General features: G+C 37.4%; 1 protein-coding gene across 1 annotated transcript in view; it reads right to left on the bottom strand.

Moving 5' to 3' along the window:
* ppp2r5d (protein phosphatase 2, regulatory subunit B', delta) overlaps positions 1 to 22,330 on the bottom strand; it is a 48,977-nt gene extending 26,647 nt beyond the window's left edge. The window contains exons 1-3 of the mRNA XM_058795696.1: positions 22,039 to 22,330; positions 21,189 to 21,272; positions 18,273 to 18,444 (exon numbers count right to left, since the gene is read on the bottom strand). Of these exons, the coding sequence (XP_058651679.1) occupies positions 18,273 to 18,444; positions 21,189 to 21,272; positions 22,039 to 22,065 (283 nt within the window). The 5' untranslated portion in view covers positions 22,066 to 22,330. The remainder of the gene's footprint in view (positions 1 to 18,272; positions 18,445 to 21,188; positions 21,273 to 22,038) is intronic.
* Between the last annotated feature and the right edge of the window lie 662 nt (positions 22,331 to 22,992).

The raw sequence follows: 22,992 nt of genomic DNA, 5'->3' as shown, positions 1-22,992 counted from the left end.
TGCTAAAACAGAATTTGGTAACAAAACATATGGTGAGAAAAAACAAAACATTTAAATTAGCATGTAGCATGTAGTTTCTTTTATTTTTAATAAATTGATGTGAAATTGTATAAGTTTCATGATTTTAATTAATTAGACGTGCTTTTCGATCAATACAATTTTATTGAACAGTTGAAAAGGAGTCCAGAAAAAAGTGGAATTCACAAAAAAACATAAAAGGGAATTTGGGAAAAAATAAAACTGATTTCATAGGGCCCCTACACAGGTGAGCACTCTCCCACCAGCGAACAGAGAGCGCGTCGGAAAATGTCGCGTCAATCTTTGCTTTTGCAATATTTGCTTATTTTATTACTATGTATTATTATTTTGGTTCACATAAATAAAGATGTTTACATTTAACTGTGTTCCCTAAGGGACAAATACTGTTGAAAACAAGTTTCTTGCTTATTTTAAATGTATTTAGCATTTTGTTGATTGCTATTGTGTTTTTTTCAAGCCATTACAGAGAAAATATACACCTCTATTGCCAAGTCATACTAATACTATTAGAGTAAGGAAAAAACATTTAGTCAGCAAATGTTATGCAACTTGCACATGCATCAGGCTAACTCAAACTCCAACAAGTGGTATTGAAATATTTGAATCAGTAAACTAGCTGTGATTTCTCATTTTAAAAATCACTGTGTCTGACAGTGGTTTAGATGGACAGCACAGGGTAATGAGGAAAGGATGGGGGATTGATCCACTTTTGAGCAGCGCTGGGGACAGAATGAAAACGGAGGACTAAAATCTGGGGCACAGATGACAGCTTCAATGAATCTATATTAAACAGGATCCACAGAGAGTTGCACTGCAGCAGCTCCATCAGAATATTCGAACTTCCCTTTCACATGTCACCAAACACAAAGGGCACAATGATTGAAATGACAACGTAATTGCAGCAGCCACCTCAAACAAATAACTTCTATTGTCAGATGTTTTCATTATCAATTTCTTTGAGAGATGGTGTCCTGTGTGCAAGTATGAAACACACGTGTCATTTCTTTAACCCTGCTGACTCAAGTGAATTCTTTCCACAATGCTTTAAGCTGGCGGAGGATAGCAGGATTTCCAGAATAGCTGCAGGCCATGAACCTCAACATCCTGCACCAGGCCTGCAGTCTGTAGTAGGAGTGTGTGATTCGGAGATCTTATGCAATGCCAGAGGAGAAGCTCTGAGAGCGATGAGAGGAGGAGGACAGTAATGGAGATAGAGGATGGCCTGCAGCCAGCAGGTTTTCTGCTGATGAATGCACAGGATGGCTTTCATATTGATCTAATCAAATCAAATATGCACTAGTGTATACAGATAAAAGCATGAAACAAAATAATCAGAGTCAGAAGACAATCATAAATGGTGGTGATGCACCCATCAGGAAATTTGAGGCAAATACCAATAGCTAATATTTTATTTGACCACTTTTACATAATTAGTTGTTGGCAATATAGCAGTCAAAAGTACAGAGATAACTTTCTAAACAATAGTGGTATGAATGTGTCAGCTCTTCTAAATACATTCAAATGCATAATACATAAGCTGAAGTTGTAAGGATCTGTGTATTTTTAGCTATTTATTTCTTCAAAAATTGTTTTCAACATTGATAATAATAAGAAATCATATTAGAATGATTTCTGAAGAATCATGTGACACTGATTATGCTGAAAATTCAGCTTTGCCATCAAAGGAATAAATTGCATTTTAAAACATTAAAATAGAAAGCTGTTATTTTAAATCGTAATAATATTCACCTTTTTTTATTACTGTATTTTTGACAAAATAAAAGTAACATCAGTGAGCATAATATGAGCTTAAAATGGTAAATGGTAGAGAGATCTCCACTAGCAACACCAAACCTGCTCTAGGACTCATTGTGATCTAAGACGACTCTCTTCAGGGTTGTGTTTGGGTTAAGTAATGCAAATCACTAACAACTAAGCATTTGCAGGGAGACATCTCTGTGCCATTAAGATAATTGCAAGATAAACTGTTATTACTGTTTTCAGAGTGTACACATCTCTGGTGAGCTCTTAAATTGGATTTGTTACAGACTTGTGCTGTGACGAGTGACACCTGTGAAACAGAGTGTGCGTGTGCACACAAACCATTTCTACTGATGCATGAGCAGACTGCCAGCACTCACGTTGTCAAGCATACTCAGATTTGTATTCGGTCACTATTTTTTTTTGGCCGAACAGCTTAGTGAATCAGCAGAATTACTGTAATGATGCTTGAAAAATCTGAATTTAATATTTTATTATTCAAAACCACCAAGCATGAGTATCTGAATTACAGTATGTCACATAAAATAAATAAATTAAAAAAAGTTTATGTATCAAAAATTGTTGAATCAAAATAATAGAATTCAAATAGAAACTCCACGACGCAACTCCTTCCTCCATTACCGGAGCTCTCTGAATGTGTGCATTCTTGCATGCAGAAATTAAATTTTAATATAACTGTCCTGATTTAGACCTACTCAACTCTCAACTCAACTCAATTTGTATAGCACCAATAAAAACAATGATAGTTGACCAAGGTGCTGTAGAGTCAATAAAGCATGATCGGCCCATCAAATATCATCCGTAGGGCCCAATGATTTTAAATTTTTACAAATTCCGTGACATTCCGCATTATTCAGTAAATTCTGTTTTCATGATTGGATTCCACCCATGTTTTCGACATCACGGAATCCAGTCATAAAAACGGAAATTACCGAATAACACGGAATGTCACGGAATTTGTTACATTTTGAATTAATTAATCAAAAGCAGGTCATTACACTTAAATCAAATCGTGATACGGACTAGTATCTGTAAATATTAAGCTTCAAAAGACTATTTAAATAGGAATCTAGCATGTTCTGCATGTATGAATGACGCGAGGTTTGTGCCGATCGACGATAGTATTGTGTATCGATGATAGTCAGAGGTATCGCCTGTTGCTGATGCCTATTACGATAGCAAGACGATTACTATCATTATATGTCAAAAATAGACTAGGTGCTAATCTTTAACAAAGCACCGCAGAGAGCCGCTTCCGGGATGTTTCAGAAACTGCTGCGGGGCGTCTGGTGTAAACACAAGCATTGACTAGAGTGGTGGCCGTGTCGGAGCCGTAAAGCCTAGCGCGCCGCTGCGTGTGCAGTGTAAATAAAGGGTAGGAGATTTATTCATCATACAGCGCAGATATCTTCACTGATTATAACTGGTCTGTTTTTTAAAGTGCTAGACTTGGCTAGGCAGCGATGACGGTTTTTTGATAATGTAAATGTTCTTTGCATGTTTTCTGTAGCTGCTTTTTGAATAACTAAGGAAATGTAAGCATTATAATTAGTAACTTACAATGTCTATATTAAATTATGTTAAATACAAATGAAGTCATTAAAAACATAAGGTTGCTTTTAGCCTGATGCTGGCATTAGTAAGTAAATAATTAAAGGTGCAGGGTGTAAATTTTAGCGGCGTCTAGCGGTTGAGGTTGCGAATTGCAACCAACGGCTCAGTCCACTTACCCCTCCCTTTACAGAAGCTACAGCGCTAAGATGTCGTAGTCTGAGACAGCAAAGAGTAGCCAGCAATGAAGTTTCTTTACAAAGGTAAATTAAGGAATTATATTTACTTAGTTTCAATGAATCGATGTTATTGCGAATATTATTGTTACTTGTTCATCATTGTGTCAGTGTTTTATTCGCAAGAACAAGATCGTGACGAAACGAGCTCTGTTTGTCCTGTAAGGGCCACTGTACAGACATGGTGGCAACTTCCATGCAAGGGGACCCACGGTGTATGTAGATATAAATTGCTCATTCCAAGTTAATAAAAACATAACGGTTCATTATGTAAGGTCCTTATACACTTCTAAAAACATAGTTATGTATATTATATTGCATTTCTGTCAATAGATCCTCCTAAATATTACACACTGCACCTTTAAATAAATTAGAACAAAAATATCGTATATTGGCAATCTCACAGGCTGACGATAGAACGATATGAAAATTGAGCATATCGCCCAACACTAAATGACGAACGCGGTTTTGTGAGCGATGCTCACAGTGATTTCTGCATCTGTCGTCTCACTAAATGAGGACATAAATACATGAACATCTCCAGAACTGCTCCGAGTGTCACTTCATGACCATTTCACCGTTCATTTGAGTAAAACTAGCATGATATCATACACACACAGAAATGTAAAGCTATTCACAGCAACCCGTCAAAATAAAAGTTTGGTTTAACTTAAAGACATTGTGCTAGAAATATATTACTACAGTTCAGTAGAATGTACATACTACTACTATTACTACAATTAAAACTTTATTTTTAAGGAATAAATCACACAACATTTCTTCCATGCTTTAATTTTAATAGTAGATCCTCTTTGTTAGCCAAAAATAAAGTTTGTTTAATTTTCAATAATTAAAAGATAAATATTTGATAAACAGGAAAAACACAACACAGAATTTATGAGGAAAATAAATTCATAAAGCTATTATAAGAATAAATTGAGTTGTTTTTATACATTCAAATAACTCACTAAAACACAGAATTTGGTAACAATAAAACATGGTGAGAAAAAATTAAATATTTTATAGGGCCCTAAACATGTCATTTTTAGTTAAACTTTCAATAAATTGATGTAAAATTGTATAAGTATTGTCCCGAATATAAGACGACCCTGATTATAAGACGACCCCCCTTTTTCCAGATGTACCTGTTGGAAAAAGGCTTTTTGAAAACCAAATCTTTTTTTTTTTTCTCTCTGTAAAACACATTTATTCTTAAATTATTTTCATATTGCATATTTTTCCAATTCTAATTTTTGTTTTGAAAGTATGGTAAATACTGGTAAAATGTACCAACAATGACATTGGAAAATTTTGATATACCATTGAAATAACAGGTAGCCCATCTGAATTATATAACAATTAGGCTATCCAACTCATAGTAGCCTACCAAAATGTTATTAACAGTAGACATGAAATCTTATTGTAGTCTTCAAATCTGGGTACCGTCTTATGTTTTAAAATCTCTTACAGAGGAAGTTTGGTCCCGTCAGGCTAACATGACAGTCACGATCATGCTTCTGTAAGCTTTTCTTTTTCATTTGTTTTCAGTCGCGATCTTTACAACACACATTACATTACATATTTCATGGCACACTCGTTTTATGCGTTTTTGGCGCCACCTATTGTTGTGGGTGTATTATTGACATGTCAAAGTCTAGACCCTGAATATAAGGCGAGCAGCGTTTTTTCAGATGTATTTCAAGGAAAAACAAACATCGTCTTATATTCGGTCAATATATATATATATATATATATATATATATATATATATATATATATATATATATATATGAATGAATGAGGCATTTATATAGCGCTTTATTGTGTATTGCAATACACCCAAAGCGCTTTACAATCATGGGGGGTCTCTCCTCAACCACCACCAGTGTGCAGCATCCACTTGGATGATGCGACGGCAGCTCCTGGGACAACGGCGCCAGTGCGCTCACCACACACCAGCTACAGGTGGAGAGGAGAGAGTGTCATAGAGCCAATCAAGTGGATGGGGATTATTGGGAAGCCATGATTGACAAGGGCCAGTGGAGGAATTTGGCCAGGACACCGGGGTTACACCCTACTCTTTACGATAGGTGTGTTCGACTTCATGCGGCGCCATGAAAACCGATCGGCGGCTGACTTGAAGTGCATGCGGTTAGAAAATTTGTCTGACTTGAACCGGCGCCGGCCACGACACTGTCACGTGTGGCATCAAAGTACCGCGAGGCGTTTGAAACAACCGGTTGACTCAGCTCGCGCAGTTTCTCCAGAGCGACTGCGGGAGCGCTGATGAACACACAGCTGTTTCACAATTGGCCAAATTCACCACATGACAACAATGACGTGTGTTTCTAACATCTTCAATTCCAATACAGCTCACAAATATTATTTTACTAGGAAAATATCACAATCATGTGAAAAAATGGAAGCTAAGCCAAACTTGGAACATTTTATAAAAAAAGAGATTAAACAAATGGTACTACTACATTAGATAAAATTAAGAACAAAAAAGCAAGAAGGACCTATGAAGCTTTTTGTTACTTTAAATTGTTGTAATTTTACCCCTGGCATGAATTCACTTTACATATTCTTATGAATGTTTATTTGTTTTTGTACTTGTTGTGAGTTGTATATGCTTGTACAAACCTTTGTATAATTTTTGCATAATAAAAAATACTGCCCACAAATCTGTTTTAGAACAGTAAAAGCTTTTTTACTGTATAGTCACAATGTTATAATGAGTCACATTTAATAATAAAAAACACTGATAGTGTTTTAGTACATGTTTATGTTGAACTTTATTCTTGAACAGATGGCCCTGTATTAAGCAGTATATAAAAAGTGTTTCTGTTGTTCATGAAAACATTTCTAAAACATCCGTGCATTTGACAAATGTAGCATGTTATTCACTTCATCTGTGATAAGAGTATCCAAACACCGCGAGAGCATCACTATCGGGAGCAGAAAGTGTCCGACTTGACGTCTCTGCTTTCAATTCCGCGCCCGACTGCAAGCGGCTGCTCTCGCCGATAGGTCTGTGCGGCGCCGCATGAAGTCGAACACACCTGATGAGTGTCATTAGATTTTTAATGACCACAGAGAGTCAGGACCTCGGTTTAACGTCTCATCTGAAAGTGCTTTTTTACAGTATAGTGTCCCTGTCACTATACTGGGGAGTTAGGACCCACACAGACCACAGGGTGAGCACCCCCTGCTGGCCTCACTAACACCTCTTCCAACAGCAACCTAGTTTTCCCAGGAGGTCTCCCATCCAGGTACTGACTAGCTCAACCCTGCTTAGCTTCAGTGGGTGACCAGTCTTGGGCTGCAGGGTGATATGGCTGTAGCTATATATACACACATGGAATTTGGGAAAAATTAAAACAGATTTTATAGGGCCCTACATCCGATAATGAAGGGTGGACAATCAATTATAAAAGCTGAATGGATGGTATAAAACAGAGCAAGAAAACGTGTGTGAACTAGGGGTGTGCCATATCATACCGTCCACAATAATACCGGTATAAATTTTTACATGATAAAAAAAGTGTCATATCGCGATATAAATTATATAGCGACGCGATGCCGTATTTACTAGGGATGCACCGACTGTTCGGCAGCTGAAAATAAACAAAAAGACCTAATAAATTGTACCGAACAATGACGTGACGCGATCAAATAGAGGCACGCACTAATGCAGCAAACATGACGGCAGTGTCGAAGCATTTATAACTGTCAGAGAAAGACGCAAAAATCATTACAAGCACCGACAGCGAGAGACCGTTTAGTGCTGCATCTCATGTCTTTGATGAGAAGAGGAAGGGGTGCTTGTTGCTGGTTACTGTATGATGATTTAAATCGTGAAATGGCCTTTAACAATTAAATACACCGCAGAACGTTATGTTTTCTAATACGTGCATGAACTGCATGTGTTCAAACAGCACTGCACGAGCTCGCGGTGCTGTCTCGTTAGCCAGGGTTCAAAGTGCAAACCGTGAGGGAAATCTGCGCTGAAACTGTTACTCGTCAGTTGCTCAGTAACACTTTTATGAATTTTTACAAGGCATGTGACAATGTGATACGTGCATCTTCCCAAATTAGTAATGAGAATAATTTATAAATCTGCTGCTGGCAACAAAAAGAAGCACTGAGGACTTCCTGTGGGTCTCCATAAAAATTCATAAATGTCAGTATTGTAATTTTACTGTTGTTCTGTTAAATAAAATTCAAGACATTACATTTTAACCAAAATTGCAGTTTCTATGCTTTTTGTTTATAGTTGGAATCTCTGTATGTCAGTACTGCCATCTTAAAAACAGGGGTGTGAATCTTGGTTTCACAATTCAATTCAATTACGATTATTATCATCAACTCAATATCATGATGCGTCACATTCTCAGTTTTCAATATTACTGCACACGGCTACATTTTCATATAAATTTTATATCAAATTTATTTTGTGCAAAATGTACTTTTTTTAAACTTTTTTTTTTAAATTACTCATTTAAAATAAGTGTTCTTTAAGTATACGACAATAGTTATGTTTTTTCTTTTTTCCTCAGCATTATTGCCTTTTTATTATTTCTGATGAGATCATAAGACAGCGGCAGCTTTAACAGGCTGCATTCACACTAATGCACAGATCTATCTTGAGATATCAGATGTTTTGTCCTGCTCTGAAATCATAACTGACTGCGTGTAGCCTACATTAATTTCGCATAAAAGTATTCGAAAATGCTAATGCATTTAACCGCAGCCACAATCGATCTTCAGGACAAACAAACACAAAGTGCACGTGAGAGTCTGTTAGTGCGTGAGTTTCGTGCATCTAATAGTATTGCATTCCAAACGGTATAAATGAAAACATATCTAAAGAAAAAAAAAAACGGGTGGAATCACACACTGTCAAGCAACGTGCACGTGTCTCAGAGCGCAAATTCTGTGCAATGAAGCCCGCCGCGTCTCTAGCGCGCACACGTGCGATATGCGGGGGGGAAAAAACAAGCTCAGAATCGATTCAGAATCGTTGAAGAGAGAATCGCGATGCATCGGAGAATTGATTTTTTTTCTCCCACCCCTATTAGGTAGTCTGTCATCAATGACAGTAGCTCATTGGAAAAGGATGGAAAATGAAAATAATTTTGAGGCTATATCGCTATATCGTGTGAACTGCATAAAACGGACTGGGAAAAGGCACTGCCTCAACCCACACAATGCAGACACTTTAGCAGCACCGGGTCAAATGTCTCACAGAGGACCTATTCAATTATCTCAAAGTTGTCACAACTCCAGCAAATCAAATCGGTGTGTGACTGCAACCCTGGAGCTGCAGAACCCGCAGGGACCCGTTTATCTCTCTCTCTGTCTCTTGTACACATACACACACAAATGACATAGAACACACAGCTTCGGCTTGCCATTTAGTCCACAGTGATTACTGCTTAATGAGCCTTGCGTTTCCTTGAGTCCTGCAGATGGAAAGCAGGGCTGAGCACTGGGAGGGAAGCCCTTATGAATGTGGGATTGACTTCCTGTCTGTTGTTAGGCCTCCGCCAGAAACATAAGCAGCCTACTGCTAGAAGCACAGAAAAACCTTGTTTTTAATTTGCTTTAATGTTGAGTATTTTTAGGAAAGTCATTCAAAGTTGTTTAACACATGGAAAAAACAAAAACCAACACCAAACACACTAGCCTACATAAAAGGCACAGCTAAATGTGACATGTATTGTAATGGGTTTACATTAACATTGTTTTAAGTGCACTTAAATTAAAAGTTATATTTTTAATGCAATTGTTGTGTAATTGTTTTTAAATACATTTAAAAATCGAATAATTTGCAGTTTATGTCTGGCTTTAAATTATATTGTAGTGCCAAATGACTATATTTATTCTGTCCCCAGACAATTACAAATTGTAATGCTACAGGTGGTAATCCATGATTAATTACAGAAACCTTAACGATTAAATAGTAAATTAACAGGCCTAGGATTTTGCAATTTGTTTGTAATTTTATGCATTTTCTAGGGGTGTGACGAGACGCTTATCCCACGAGACGAGATTTTTACTTTTTAAAAAAGAAAATCCTCAATGATTAAATATATAGGGAAAAATAATCTTTTATTCAACTGAAAAACAAAATGCAAAAAATGTAGGTGCATTTTGAAATCAACTTGTACTTTATGAAATTAAACTTCTATTTTAATGAATTATATGCAGTAATAAACAACATGTAAACTAGAGCTGCATGATTCTGGATAAATTGAGAATCACAATTCTTTTTTAATAAATTGGAGATCACGATTCTCTCACGATTCTGAAAAAACTAAAAATAACGTAATTTATTAGTGGTTCTGACAAAATGTTCATTGCTTAAGTCTTTTAAAAATATATTCATTTGAACAAAATAAAAAAATTCAATGAAGGAGTCAGTGTCTCGCTTCATAAAGACTCATTTCACTATTAGAATCTCTTTGAATGAATGATTAAATGACAAATACTTTTTTTAAACGGATTGTCGAAACCTCCTGGTGGAAGAGGATAAGCGTTAAAATACAAACAAGTGTTAAGATACTTTCGTTTTGATCGCTCTCTTTAATGATTAATGGTGCAGCTCTAATGTAAACACTGCAAAATGGTTTGCAAGGATATCATCACGTTCTCGTGAGAAACATCGGAGAACGGAGAATATCTCATGCCACGAGATCTCGTCACATCCCTAGTATTTTCTCTTTCTTTTAATGTGCATCTGGCTATTGCTTCAGTTTCCCACTATCCATGTCCATATGCTTGAGCTGTGTTGCACTGCTCTTGCATAATCTGATGAATTCTTGAATTGGTTTGGTTCATTTTAATGAACCAGTGGCGAATCAAATCAGTCTGAATCAATCACTGCAGTCATGACTCAGGAACTGTCATTTAAAAAGAGAGGAATCAATCAGTAACTTTTTTACACTTTAATCTTCTGAAATTTATAATGATTGTTGCCCAAAATTTGGAGATTTAATGTGAAAGTATATTTGATTACAAACTTTACTATTAAGTGTGATTAATCACTCACAATTAATTACAGAAAACTATGGGATTAATTAGTTAAGTTTTTTCGCAATCAACAGCATTAGTAGTGTTGTCACGGTACCAAACTTTTCGTATTCGGTACCGATACCAGTGAAAATCCACAGTTCTCGGTACCAATGCAAAACACAAAAACACACTTTTTTATTTATTTATTAATAAAGTCAAACAAAAATAAAATGTACAAAAATCAATGCCATTCTTTATACTTATTTAAAATTGTGTTTCAAGTTTTTCCGCAAGTAATAAAAGTATGAAAAACAGCAAACAAATTTCACCCACATTTAATTTGTCTTTTAATTAATGAAATTTAAACATTTTATTTTTAGGTAAATAAAGGGGATTTACTATTTACTAATAGTGTGTTATTTATTAAATTAAAAATAATTATTATTTATTAAAAAATAAAGTTTTATTAATTTTTCCAACAGTAGTAGTAGCCTATCACATACATTCTACTAAATAATAGTAACGGTACAATGTCTTTAGTTAAACCGAACTTTTATTTTGATGGGTTGCAGTGAATACCTTTAAATTGACGCTGGTTTTACTCAATGAAACGGTAAAATGCTCGTGTAGTGACTCTCAGAGCAGTTCTGGAGATGTTGTTTATGTATTTATTGAAATCAGATGTTGAAATCACCGCGCAAGCATCACACGCGCTTCAGTGTATGTAGTAAACAAAACCGCACGTCTCTGCCATTCATTTATTCACACAGAGACACGCAGAACATACAGGATTCATATTTGAATCGACTTTTGCGGTTTAATATTTACAGATACTGGTCCATATCGCGATTTGGTTTAAAGGGGTCCTATTATGCTTTCACTTTTTGAATTTTAGTCAGTGTGTAGTGTGTATGTTTGGGCATAAAACGATCTACAAAGTTACAAATCTCAAAGTCCACTCCAAAGGGGAGATATCTCGTTTTTAAAAAATCCCTTTTCAACAACTACAACGAACGGCTCGTTTGGACTACAAAGTTGTTTTCCTGTATTTGTGATATCACAAAGCGGCCCATTAGAATATCATTCAAATAAATCCCGCCTACAGAAATTCGACTGGTTGGGGGGTGGGGAGAACGCTTGGTTGAGCACTGCACGTTTCAAAATCGCAACCCGGTGCGGGTGTTTTTATATCACTGTATTTATGAAGGAAACCGACTGTCTTCAGAAAATTTTGGATGTCATTTTAATTTTTTCTTGCATGTAACTTCTGATAAAGCAGCGTTTGTGAGCGGAGCTCTGCTTTGTACAGCATTACCGGGGAAACCTCGCTCTATCACTCCAACAGCGCCTCCTGCTGGCAGAGAATGAATTTGCATATATATATATGCCGCCACAAATAGTGGTATAAATGGTATAAATAAGATCAACTGTATAACCGTTTCACTGCAATCCATGTTATAATGTTATAATTAAAGAACAATAAACATAATAAATATTACCGTTGCACTAATCTGTACATAGAAAATGCAGTTATTTTTAAGCTGTTGTTGACATCCTATCTAAAACGTGATTTAGCCAAAAGAAAACAAACCAAAAAAACCCCAATGATGTTACCACTTTAATATGTTTTGCAATATTTGTGTGTGCAAAGGTTCTGCGCGATCGTATTGTTCAATATTTTCGGGGTCTGAATTGATATGGCAATATTGACGAACTTGCTGTTTTGGCAAGGGGCGGGGCAGTACTAAAACACCGTCTAAGCTGTTCTAAGCAATCACAACGCACTGGGACAGCTAACCAATCACAAAACATTTCATTTTTCGGAAGGCGGAACCAAACCCGGAACTAATCGAGCTGTTTGTGCCAAAAATAATGTGAAAAATAATGCGATTTTCTAACCACCAAGCATAAGAGCATGTTCTAGTACACCCCCAAAACAAAATCAAGACTTTGTAAAAGAGCATAATAGGACCCCTTTAAGTGTAATGACCTACTTTTGATTAATTAATCTAAACTTTGACAAATTCTGTGACATTCCGTGTTAAACTGTAAATTCCGAGATTCCGTCCGCGTCTTCTGCACCGCGGAAATCATAGGGCCATACGCATCAAGAACTGGGTTGACTGGGTAATCGGTACCACCAACTTTACCAAAGTACCGGGTCTTTTGACAAGACTAAGCATTAGTATTTTGTTTTTTGCAATTTTGTAATATAAACACTTATAAGACCTTGACACACGACCAAATGTAATGTTAACATAGTTCATTAGCTAACATAAAACAGATGAACAAGGTCAACAAGTACAAACAACAAATAATATCCAAAAATAACAACAAATGTCTCCAGAGGCATCTCCATAGCAAGATTATAATGTGACTATTGTAGCCCAATTCAAAGAAAACACCCAGTGCTTTTGAAGAGCACATGCAATAACCCCAGGGCTCCCAGACAGATGACAAGAAAGAGGGAGGAGCAGTTGTGCATGGTTCTTAGGGCAAGTGGATTAAAATAGTCTGTTAAAAATGATAAGTGGTCACACAGTTGTGTGCTGCGATGCCCGTATACTCTCACAAAACCAAAACAGCAGCTATTAATGCTAACATCTGACCTCTTGTCCCACACAACCAATGCGATCTATGTCCTCTCACATGCTCTATAGCTGCGCCTGCAGCAACCAACACACAACACTCCAACAAGACACTGAGCCGGGTTCAGTGCAACAGCTCAAGTGTTTAGGGTCATACGAGATTGTTTTCACAGTGGATCTTGAGCTAAACGTAATCCAGACTAATCATCCAAATTACGACCCAATGACCTGTGTGTGCTGGCAAACCAAACAGGACTGACTGCACTTTCTTTAGTCAGGGCGTGAGGTCAGGTGGTGAAGCTCCTATTGCACATATGATATTGTGAAAAGATTTGATCAAGAATGTCAACCATATATGTAGGTATAACCCCAACCTCAGTGGAAAAATCATCACTTCAGTGGTTACCTTGCCCTTCAGCAGCACACCACAAACAGGCAGTCATAAGTCTGAGAATTAACCTCCACAGGCAAATCAACGAGCCCAAAGCAGGATGTTTTTATACTATCTCAGTGTTCTTTCAGTCACACAAGTTTACAACCAAACAGACATGGATTTCTATTACAACATTTGGTCCCACTTTATATTAGGTGGCCTTAACTACTATGTACTTGCATCAAAAAATAAGTACAATGTACTTATTGCATTGCAAAACACTTTTGCTGTTATTGCGGTGGGATACGGGTAAGGTTAGGGCCAGGTTTGGTGGTATGGGTAGGTTTAAGGGTGGGTTAAGGTGTAAGGGATGGGTCAACAGTGTAATTATAAATGTAATTCCAGAAATTAATTACATATAGGTATGTTTAAAAATAGAAGTACAATGTAAGAACATGTATGTACACAATAAGTGCATTGTATCAAATGATTAATTTAAATGCAAGTACATAGTAGTTAAGGCCACCTAACATAAAGTGGGTCCCAACATTTTAATTCAGACAAACTATTTGAACAGTACACCATTTCTTGTTCTGAATGCACGAAAGATTCTGACTCGGATGAGCTGAAGTCAAACCCATAGTAAAATTATTTTGATCCTCAACAGTGAATGGGTGCCGTCAGAGTGAGAGTCCAAACAGCTCATAAAAACAACCATAATCCACAGGTAATCCACATCACTCCAATCTAACACCCTGTGAATCTAAATGCTGCATGTTTGTAACAAACAAATCCATTATTTAGGCGTTTTAACATTTAATCCATTACTACAAACCAAAATAAGAGTCAATAATCCATAACAAAAAATAGGTTAAAGGTGAACTACTCCTTCATAACAATACTGACTGCTGATAAAATCTGTGTGGCTTTATTGTTTTACTAAATGTAATGTACTAAATACTAAAAAAAATAAATTATATTTAAAGAACACGAGGCTGAAATTAAGGATCTGTAATGCAGTTTGACCACTGTAAACCAAAACTGAAACAAAAACATTAGATAAATACTGTGTATTACATATTTTCCTAAGCAAAACTGAATCTTTTTTAAAGTCGGCATGAAACTCTAGTGTGACGTCTATCCGAGTGAAACGGCATCTGAAATGAGAGGGCGGGACTTGATTTTGTCCTTCGAGAATTGATTGGACCATTGGAACTTGGGGCGTTGCTAACAAAATGGAGGCAGATCTGAATGCCAGTTTGCAGTTAGTTGAGGCACCCTAGCATGAAGAATTTCCTTTTTATTTATTAAGGATGACGGCGACAAGGACGATCAACGGCACAAAATATTACGCGCGTGAGAGAGAGAGAGACAGCCTGAATGACTGAGCGTGTCCTCCATCAGGTTAAGTCATATTCATTAAAAAAAAAAAAAAAAAAAAAGTTTGCGATGTCCTAAGAGTAATGTTGTGGTAATATCCTTTCAACTTTTAAGAGTAGTGCACTCCCCCATGGCTCGCGTCAGCACTGGTCAATGCATTGATTTCTATAAAGTGAAGCATCAGCTTCAGCTTTTCCCCAGAATGACTCATTCTGTCGTTTATCCAAGCGTTTACCCCTCACGTCACTAGCTCCGCCCTTGCGCCATCACTCGTGACCGGAAGAGAAGAGTCGTCGTTTTGAGGGGGAGGAGAGGTTAACATTTTTGATTAAAGATTACAAAGGCACATGAATTTTAAAAAAATAATGAAGTGCACAGATAAATTATTTATAATAGTCACTACAGTATTCCATTAAAAAATAAGAATTTTCCATTTTGATTTCATGCCGACTTTAAACTCAAGATATCCTAGGTTTGAATTTCCTCAGCTAATCATCTTCAGCAGTCAGAATGATGCTTCTGTGACAGTCTTGTATGCCTCACACAATGAGCAGTCTTTCTACTGCATGAACGTCTGTATGGTATACTGAGATCATTATCCTGCAGGCAACCACCACATGACACACAATGTTCTTCACAAAACTGCGAAAATATAAGCAAGCACTCATTCGAAAGCCTGTTGAAATATGTTATCTGAAAACTTACATAATCCACTTATGTTGGAAAACAGAGCACAGAGCTCACAGAGAATTGATCTACTTGCGCACACACAGCCAAAATACATGCATAAATAAATTATGCATGCTGTCGTCTGCATTCTGTCTCTACCTGTATCAACTTTTAGTCCACTGATGTATTTCTAATCATTAAGTCTTCATTCATAATAAATATTACTTCTCCCAGCATGCCCATTTAAAACACACTAGTAACATTAAAAGTACCAGTACTTCAGGAACAAACTCAATACTGAAATAAAAAAAGCTTAAAAAAAAAAAAAAAAGTCACAATACCTGCATAATTTGTTCATTTATATTAATATGTTTGTTTTTAAATGAAGGCCAGTGTTAAAAAGTATAATTTTTTGCTGTGGACTCCCTGATATATATCCCTGATACATACATTTGCCACCCAAACTGGCATCATGGCAGATACCGAAGTAAAATCACTCGCTTCAATGGAATTCCTAGACATAAACACTGAGCTGGTTTGGCATAGTTCTCACACAAAGACAGGAAAAGGGAGATCTCCATGCTTCCTCTGTTTGTTTGCCATGTGGACATCCAGAGACAGTGCCAGATCACTAGAAACAGCGTTGCCTGGGTCAGAAACAAACACATGGAGACATTGTTCTTGATGCATACATCTGTTTGGCACCCTGCATAGAAAGGTGAATACGTGTAATGGCCAAGGCTCCACAAGAACACTCATGACGCGTTATGCAACTCGGAGTATTTTAAGACACAGCGTGGTTAATCGAGATCATTGTTGTAGCATGCAGATACACAACATCAGAACTAAAACACATTGCAACAGTCACTGCAGCAATTACTTCTACCACAACCACCAAACTTGTGTTTCACATTATAGTAATAATAGAAACAGTAACTTTTCTCGAAAACGGAGCATCATTCTTCTATTTATGAAACCACAGGGACTGACAGTTAACTGCCTTCCTCAGGGTACTACTCCTTGGCAAGAGCAGAGTTTAGGTGCAGGTCGAGGGGTCACATTATGAGACAATCTATACGAATGTGCTGATCATGTGTGGAAAATGACTGGTCCAGCTCTGGGGCCTCAGACTGCTGTCACCACAGCTCAAAACCACCGATGAACATCATTCACAAATAGCCTGTGCTTCACTTGGTCTGTGGAAAAACAGCTTTTAAGGACTGAAAATACATCACCTTCATGTGACCACAACACATTGTAGTGTAAATACTAAAGCAACTTGATGTGCCCCAAACAACACTGAAGAACTGCCTAAATCACCTCGACAGTGCCAGCGTTTCACTGCATTTGTGACTAAAAATAGTTTCTGCAAACTAAAATACATTTAGGAGCAAATGTGCAAAAGTCCCAGTGTCCTTAAAAACTAAGAGTATCTTAAATGGTATAAGAAACATCTTAATTTTCATTTTGAGGTCTTAAATTTGGGAATGGAAAAACAGGAATCCTGATACAAGCCTGATAACTGAACTTCAAAAGGCTATGATTTCATAAAAAATAAGTGAATGCTTCATATCCAAAAACTTATTTAATCAATTTTTACTGTGCCCCTAAAATTATTATTATTTTTTTTTACTTAGGTGCACATGTACTCTTTGGGGGGGGGAAAGTAAGCATCAAACCCTGTCATTCAATCATTCTACCACAACAGGAGTTTTCAGCTATATTTTCCAAGCGTTAACACTTTCTTGGGCTACCAAACATGCAGCAACACAACAACGCAGTAAATGTATGCAGTCACAAAACAGAGACCCAAAGGAAGCATTTGAGACATTTGAAATTCTTGGCTAACCATTTGTGATCACATGACCACCTGAGATGGATATTAATTGCAGGTCCAAACAGGAGCTAATAAAATGAAAACAGCACAATAGCTGATGATGCAGTGCTGAATAAATTAATCAAACCGTATGCCTTCTAGGAACAATCCACGTCAGATTCTAAGAAATGAACAGCAAGTAACAGGCTTGATTAGATTGGAGATTAGACTGTAACTCTAAATTGTGAGCTGTGGCAAGGTTTCACTGTCCTACTTAGTGCAGACACTTGCACTGCTGATCCAATTACTGTCTATGAGTTGTCATGTGCTCAAACTCCCTGCGTGGCCAGACAGGAAGGACTCTCCCTGACTGAGAACACCACGTTGCAAGAACAAGGGAGAGAAAGATTAGGAAAGAACATCCAATGATTGGAAACAATGATCTGAACAGTGAAAGCTCTCAATATCGATTCCAAATGTATATATAATTAGTAGGCCTATAAATAATTCCATAATTATTAAATACAGTTTGAAGCAGAAATATTTAAAGACCTAGTGTATCTGTTCCAAATTTATTTGTCGATTTGCTGGAATAAAATACTTGGTGTGTCTCACTTCAAACAAAGCTCCATCTGCCACAGTAACAGGCTAAAAAAAATAATTCAGGAGTCATGTGAGGCTGCCCTCCAACAGTTAACACAATTAGCACCATTCACTGTGATACATACACAACAACAGATCACTTGATCATTCCAAGAAATCATCAACAAAGTAAGAAGAACTGTGAGCGATGACTATGTTCTGGTTGGAGTCGTTTCTACCTTTGAGGGCGGGAAGCTTCTGCAGTTCCCGGTTCTTGCTGAGGTTGAATCGTGACGAACTCTGTCGACGCTCCTTCTTTACAATCTGAGGCCCACCTGAGTACTTAATTTTGTTGAGCTGAGTGGGAGGTGGAGTGCTGTTGCTGGGACGCTTGCTGGCTGTCTGCTGGGCCTGGAGAGAAAACAACAACACAATGTTCAGAATCAAAATGGGCATGTTATGCAGTTCTACGCCATGGCACCACTTTTGGTCACAGAAGGTCAGACTCCAGTGTCTTCCTGATGGCAAACACAATAGAAGAGACAAAATACAGCGACCAAAGAGGAAAAAGGCAATCCTGCTAATCAGATGCAGGGTACATACTCATTCTGGAAAGCATTTTATTGGAGAAATATTTGGATACACCCATCAGTGCCAGATGAGTCATCAATATTTTTGCTCTGCTTTCTCAGAAGAGAAAGACTATAAATTTTAAATGCCATCAAATGGTCAACTTTAGGAGTCTACTAGCATATAAATGACCTTAAAGATAACACGGTAAAAACTATAAATTTAATTTATTGGGTCTTTAAAACAGCTGACTTCATTGTCTATAGATGCACCAGTTAAACTTTGCATCATTCTCTTTTCTCACATTGGACACATTGCTTAGGAAAGAGCTTAGGGTAAGACCGTGATATTTACAATAAACGATATTTTGACGTTTGACGTAAATATTTCCACATTTACACTCAATTGTCAAGTCCAGCATAAATGGCTCATATTGTACAAAAGGTTGAAGTTTTATCCGATGGCAAAACATTGTATAAAACCCATGCAACCACTGAGAACTGCTGAAACAAAGCAACGCACCACATCAGTCAACAATCTGCAAGCAAACTGCCTCTCTAACCCGTGGGAGTTGAAGTCCACAACTAACCTAACCTACATACCTCCTTATTACCATATCTAGATTCAGCCCACATTAAATATTCATGAGTAGCCTGAGCTACACTATCAAATAAATATGCGTCTTCCATATAAAACGAGCGTCACAGAATCTGTTTTGACCATAGATGAGAAACATAGTATTACCGCTGTGGGACTGTCCTCAAAACTAAATCATGCAAAATGCCTGTTTTTTGGTTTTTTTTCAAATTGTACGATATGACCGCAGTGTGCAAAAGCCGAGGCAGATTATGCAACAACCCCCATCTTTTATGACTGTGCGATATACATCTTAGCTAATACAATATTTCTGATACTGTCTGAACTTCGTGTGAGGCTAAGATTAATTGCAAAGGCAATTAATCGACCGCCAGTGAGAATGTCACACTAAGCTATCCAAGGCTGCCAATTTTGCCCTACGACAAAAAATTTTCACGATCCCTGAAATTAGTCTCAGGCAGCATAATTGAGGCAAAAAATAATCACACAGTGTGCACCCGGCTTTAGAAGCACATTGATTAAGAAACAAAGCTGATCTCTGGATTATAGGAACACAGAATCAATGCTAACCCACAATGCATTACTAACACCATGGCTGAAGCACTTCAAAAAGCAGTAGAAATTGCTAAATGAGCAACATGCAAGCATGTGACATTTCCAAAACAACTGAATGCCCTCATGGAAAAAGCTTTAATGTATTGAAGGTTTTTAATGAAGAAAAAGCGACACTGTCCAAGCAACAAATGGTATGTGTGTGTGTGTACAGACTGATGCTGTGAAACACATGTTGAGGCCTGCCCATAGCATTGCAAAGCTGGCCTCAGTCACAGCGGTTGCATGACTGAGCCTGACTTAAAATAGATCAAATCAATAAACTTCACCCGCTGCTACGTCACACTCTCTGCCTGCTGATTCCAGCCGTCAGTATCACTTTGATGAACACCGAGATATTTCAGTCCCAACAGGGTTTACAGAGACAAGCTATTACGTCAATACAACTGCACACTTAGAGGGATACAAGTCAATACGTAAACGCATACAAATTTCATTAGCTCGCAAATCACTACTGACGCAAGAAGGCAACAACAAAAATGTAGTGCACATTTGCCTTATCGCACGAATGCTTCTTTACTAGGGTCTAAAAAAACAAGTCTGACTGGACACAGACGCCAAAGCAACCATTAAAAACAGAACAATGCTAAAAGCAGTAGTAAACTGTAGTAAAAAAAAACAAAAAAACAAAACCTTTTTTATAGACTACCTTTCATGAACCAAGTAGAAATATTAGTGCAGACAACATATTCATATAATTTGTTAAATAAAATTCTAGTCACCTATTCCCACCTCTCAAAACATTACATTAAAAAAAGGATAACAATATTGTATTTGGGGCAACTGTGCAATGTTCAAAACAATATTTGAACATTTTGAAGCAATACAGTATCTTGCAATTTACCCGATCCGTGCCGCTGTCACAAATTAAGCACAACTTGAAGACGTAAAAGGAAGGACAGAAAAACATATTTTAAGCTACTGCTATTAGATTTAATGACACAGACAGACCTACAGTCTAGGCTCATTTTGAGAGGGGATTTGCATTGCTTTATGCAGGAGAATAAAGAACAGCTTTAAGAGCCACTTCAATCTTGGTTATTTAATAAAGCAGAAATTGAAATGAGGGTTTGTCTGGAAGCAAGGTAGATATCAAGGGCTTTACCATCCTCAGCATGATACACTTCAGAGTTTGACAAGCTAAACGTGCAACTGTGTGTAACACCAGCAGAATCAACAGGAAGTGCACCGATTACTATGCATAATGAACGCTGCCTCGCAAAAAGGCTCCAAAATTGAATTTTAGCCTTCTTGTGCCCCGAGGAATGAAAAAGCCCAGCTACAACACTTAGCAAGCAAGTATTTGTGCCAAGTCCACTAGGCAGCCCTACGGTCAAACAGAGTATGAGTTATGTTTTTAAAACTGTCATCTTTACCTCTTCTGAATTTTCAGTGCCAGCATCCTTTCCGCCACCGGCATTACTGTTTTTCGTGCTGCTTTTTGCAGATTTGGTTGGTTCCTGTAATGACCACAAAAGAAACAATAATTTAACATCTGAGTCATAAATCAAAGGAAGCTCTTATTATTTTGATCACTCCTTTTATCTTGGGGACGGTCTGCATACAAGTCAAATCATGGGCAGGTCGTGCTGCAGGGCTGGTATGACAGGTGATGGCCAATTGCAACTAGATTTTGAATCAGACAATGACATTCACAAAACATTGACTGCTTTCTGGGAATGATAAATGATTTCAGTTCACACCGTCCAGCATCATATACACAGTGACAAACTTGTCCACTAATATATCGAGCGTTTATGTAACGATGTCCACAGCTTGTCCACTGAAACATTGACTCATGCAGGGACAGGAGAACATGTTTGCGTGTCCAGCTTATGCTGCAATCTGTCAACTAATACGCATCTATTCACATATTAACGGCCGATCATAATCTTACTATAGAAAACTGATCTGTAAAGCAAACACCGGGTAAAACAGCTATCGAAGAGCACTCTTTCAAACATACATGATTCATATTTAAATTCCCGTCACACTGAACTAAAGAAAACGTGTTTTTTTTTTTTCAAAATTTTCTGAACACGTAACTGTCAGTATATTGACTTGAGGCATACATGTACAAATGCGCTCTTAGCGGGCTAACGTAGCGGCTAGCGCGGCCTTCACTTACAAAAAAATGCTAGTAAATGCTGCAGAATAATTGTTTTACAAACTGAATTCTCGGACGCGTTAATTAGACATGTGTTATGATTGTAATCTGTACTTTACCTTCTCTTTTTTAGTTTTATTCGGCATTTTGCAAATGTTGTCTTTAGCCGTGCCTCCGCGATAAGGCTTCCCTTGCACTCAGGCTCTCGCTCACACGGTTACCTCGCCCTCCCTTCACCAGCAGCAATCTGATTGGTCAGCAAGGCACGAGGCTAGATAGCAACAGCACAGCGGAATTTTTCTATTGGCTGCTTTTCGAACCAGACGGTCTTGAGTTTTCCAAACGGGGTCCTGGCTGAGACGAGGAAGGGGACTACAGCTGTTGTTGACGGCTTATCTATCTCTTGTGGAGGTGCAGATTGTCACAAGAGGAATTGATTGTGGGAGGGAGACTTGTGTTGGTGACATTGACCTTCAACATGTCAGAATAGGGTCATCCAGAGGAGGTTTTGGTTGTATAAAGCAAAAGAGCTGGACCCTTTACATACTTTTATTTGTGAATATTGATGCATTTGAGGACATTTGTGGTCCAGCTTCAGAATAATTGTCTCATCAGATAGATTGTACTACATTCAATGTATTAAGGGTATTATTCTTCATGATAGTCATTAAAAATCCCTTAGTTGCATAGAGTACTGTAATATTCTTACAACATGGTTAAAATTCACCAGATGTGGGTCTTTACACTCTTTAGCTTAGAACTAGTGTTACACATGATCCTTGTTATTTTTGCAGACATCTCATCAACCACGTAGGGCCATCTCATCGGTTTATATTTAGACACAGAATTCGTAATACATATATAATTTAATCTATATTGTGTATATTATCTAAAGAGTTTATCATAAAAACGTCCACACAGAAGCATCTACTGCCATCTATTGGTACATTTTTCTCAAAACCATTTCGACAGGGATTATTGCCCACATTCATTTAATTTTGATTCAAACGACCAAAAAAAGGAACAGAAACATGATTGCATTCACAAGCATTTATTTGAAGTACAGAAAATAT

This window comes from Onychostoma macrolepis, chromosome 13, assembly GCF_012432095.1.
Source record: "Onychostoma macrolepis isolate SWU-2019 chromosome 13, ASM1243209v1, whole genome shotgun sequence".
Classification (NCBI taxonomy): domain Eukaryota; kingdom Metazoa; phylum Chordata; class Actinopteri; order Cypriniformes; family Cyprinidae; genus Onychostoma; species Onychostoma macrolepis.
Note: the sequence above shows the minus strand (reverse complement) of the source record. Positions and strands in the feature narration are given on the sequence as shown.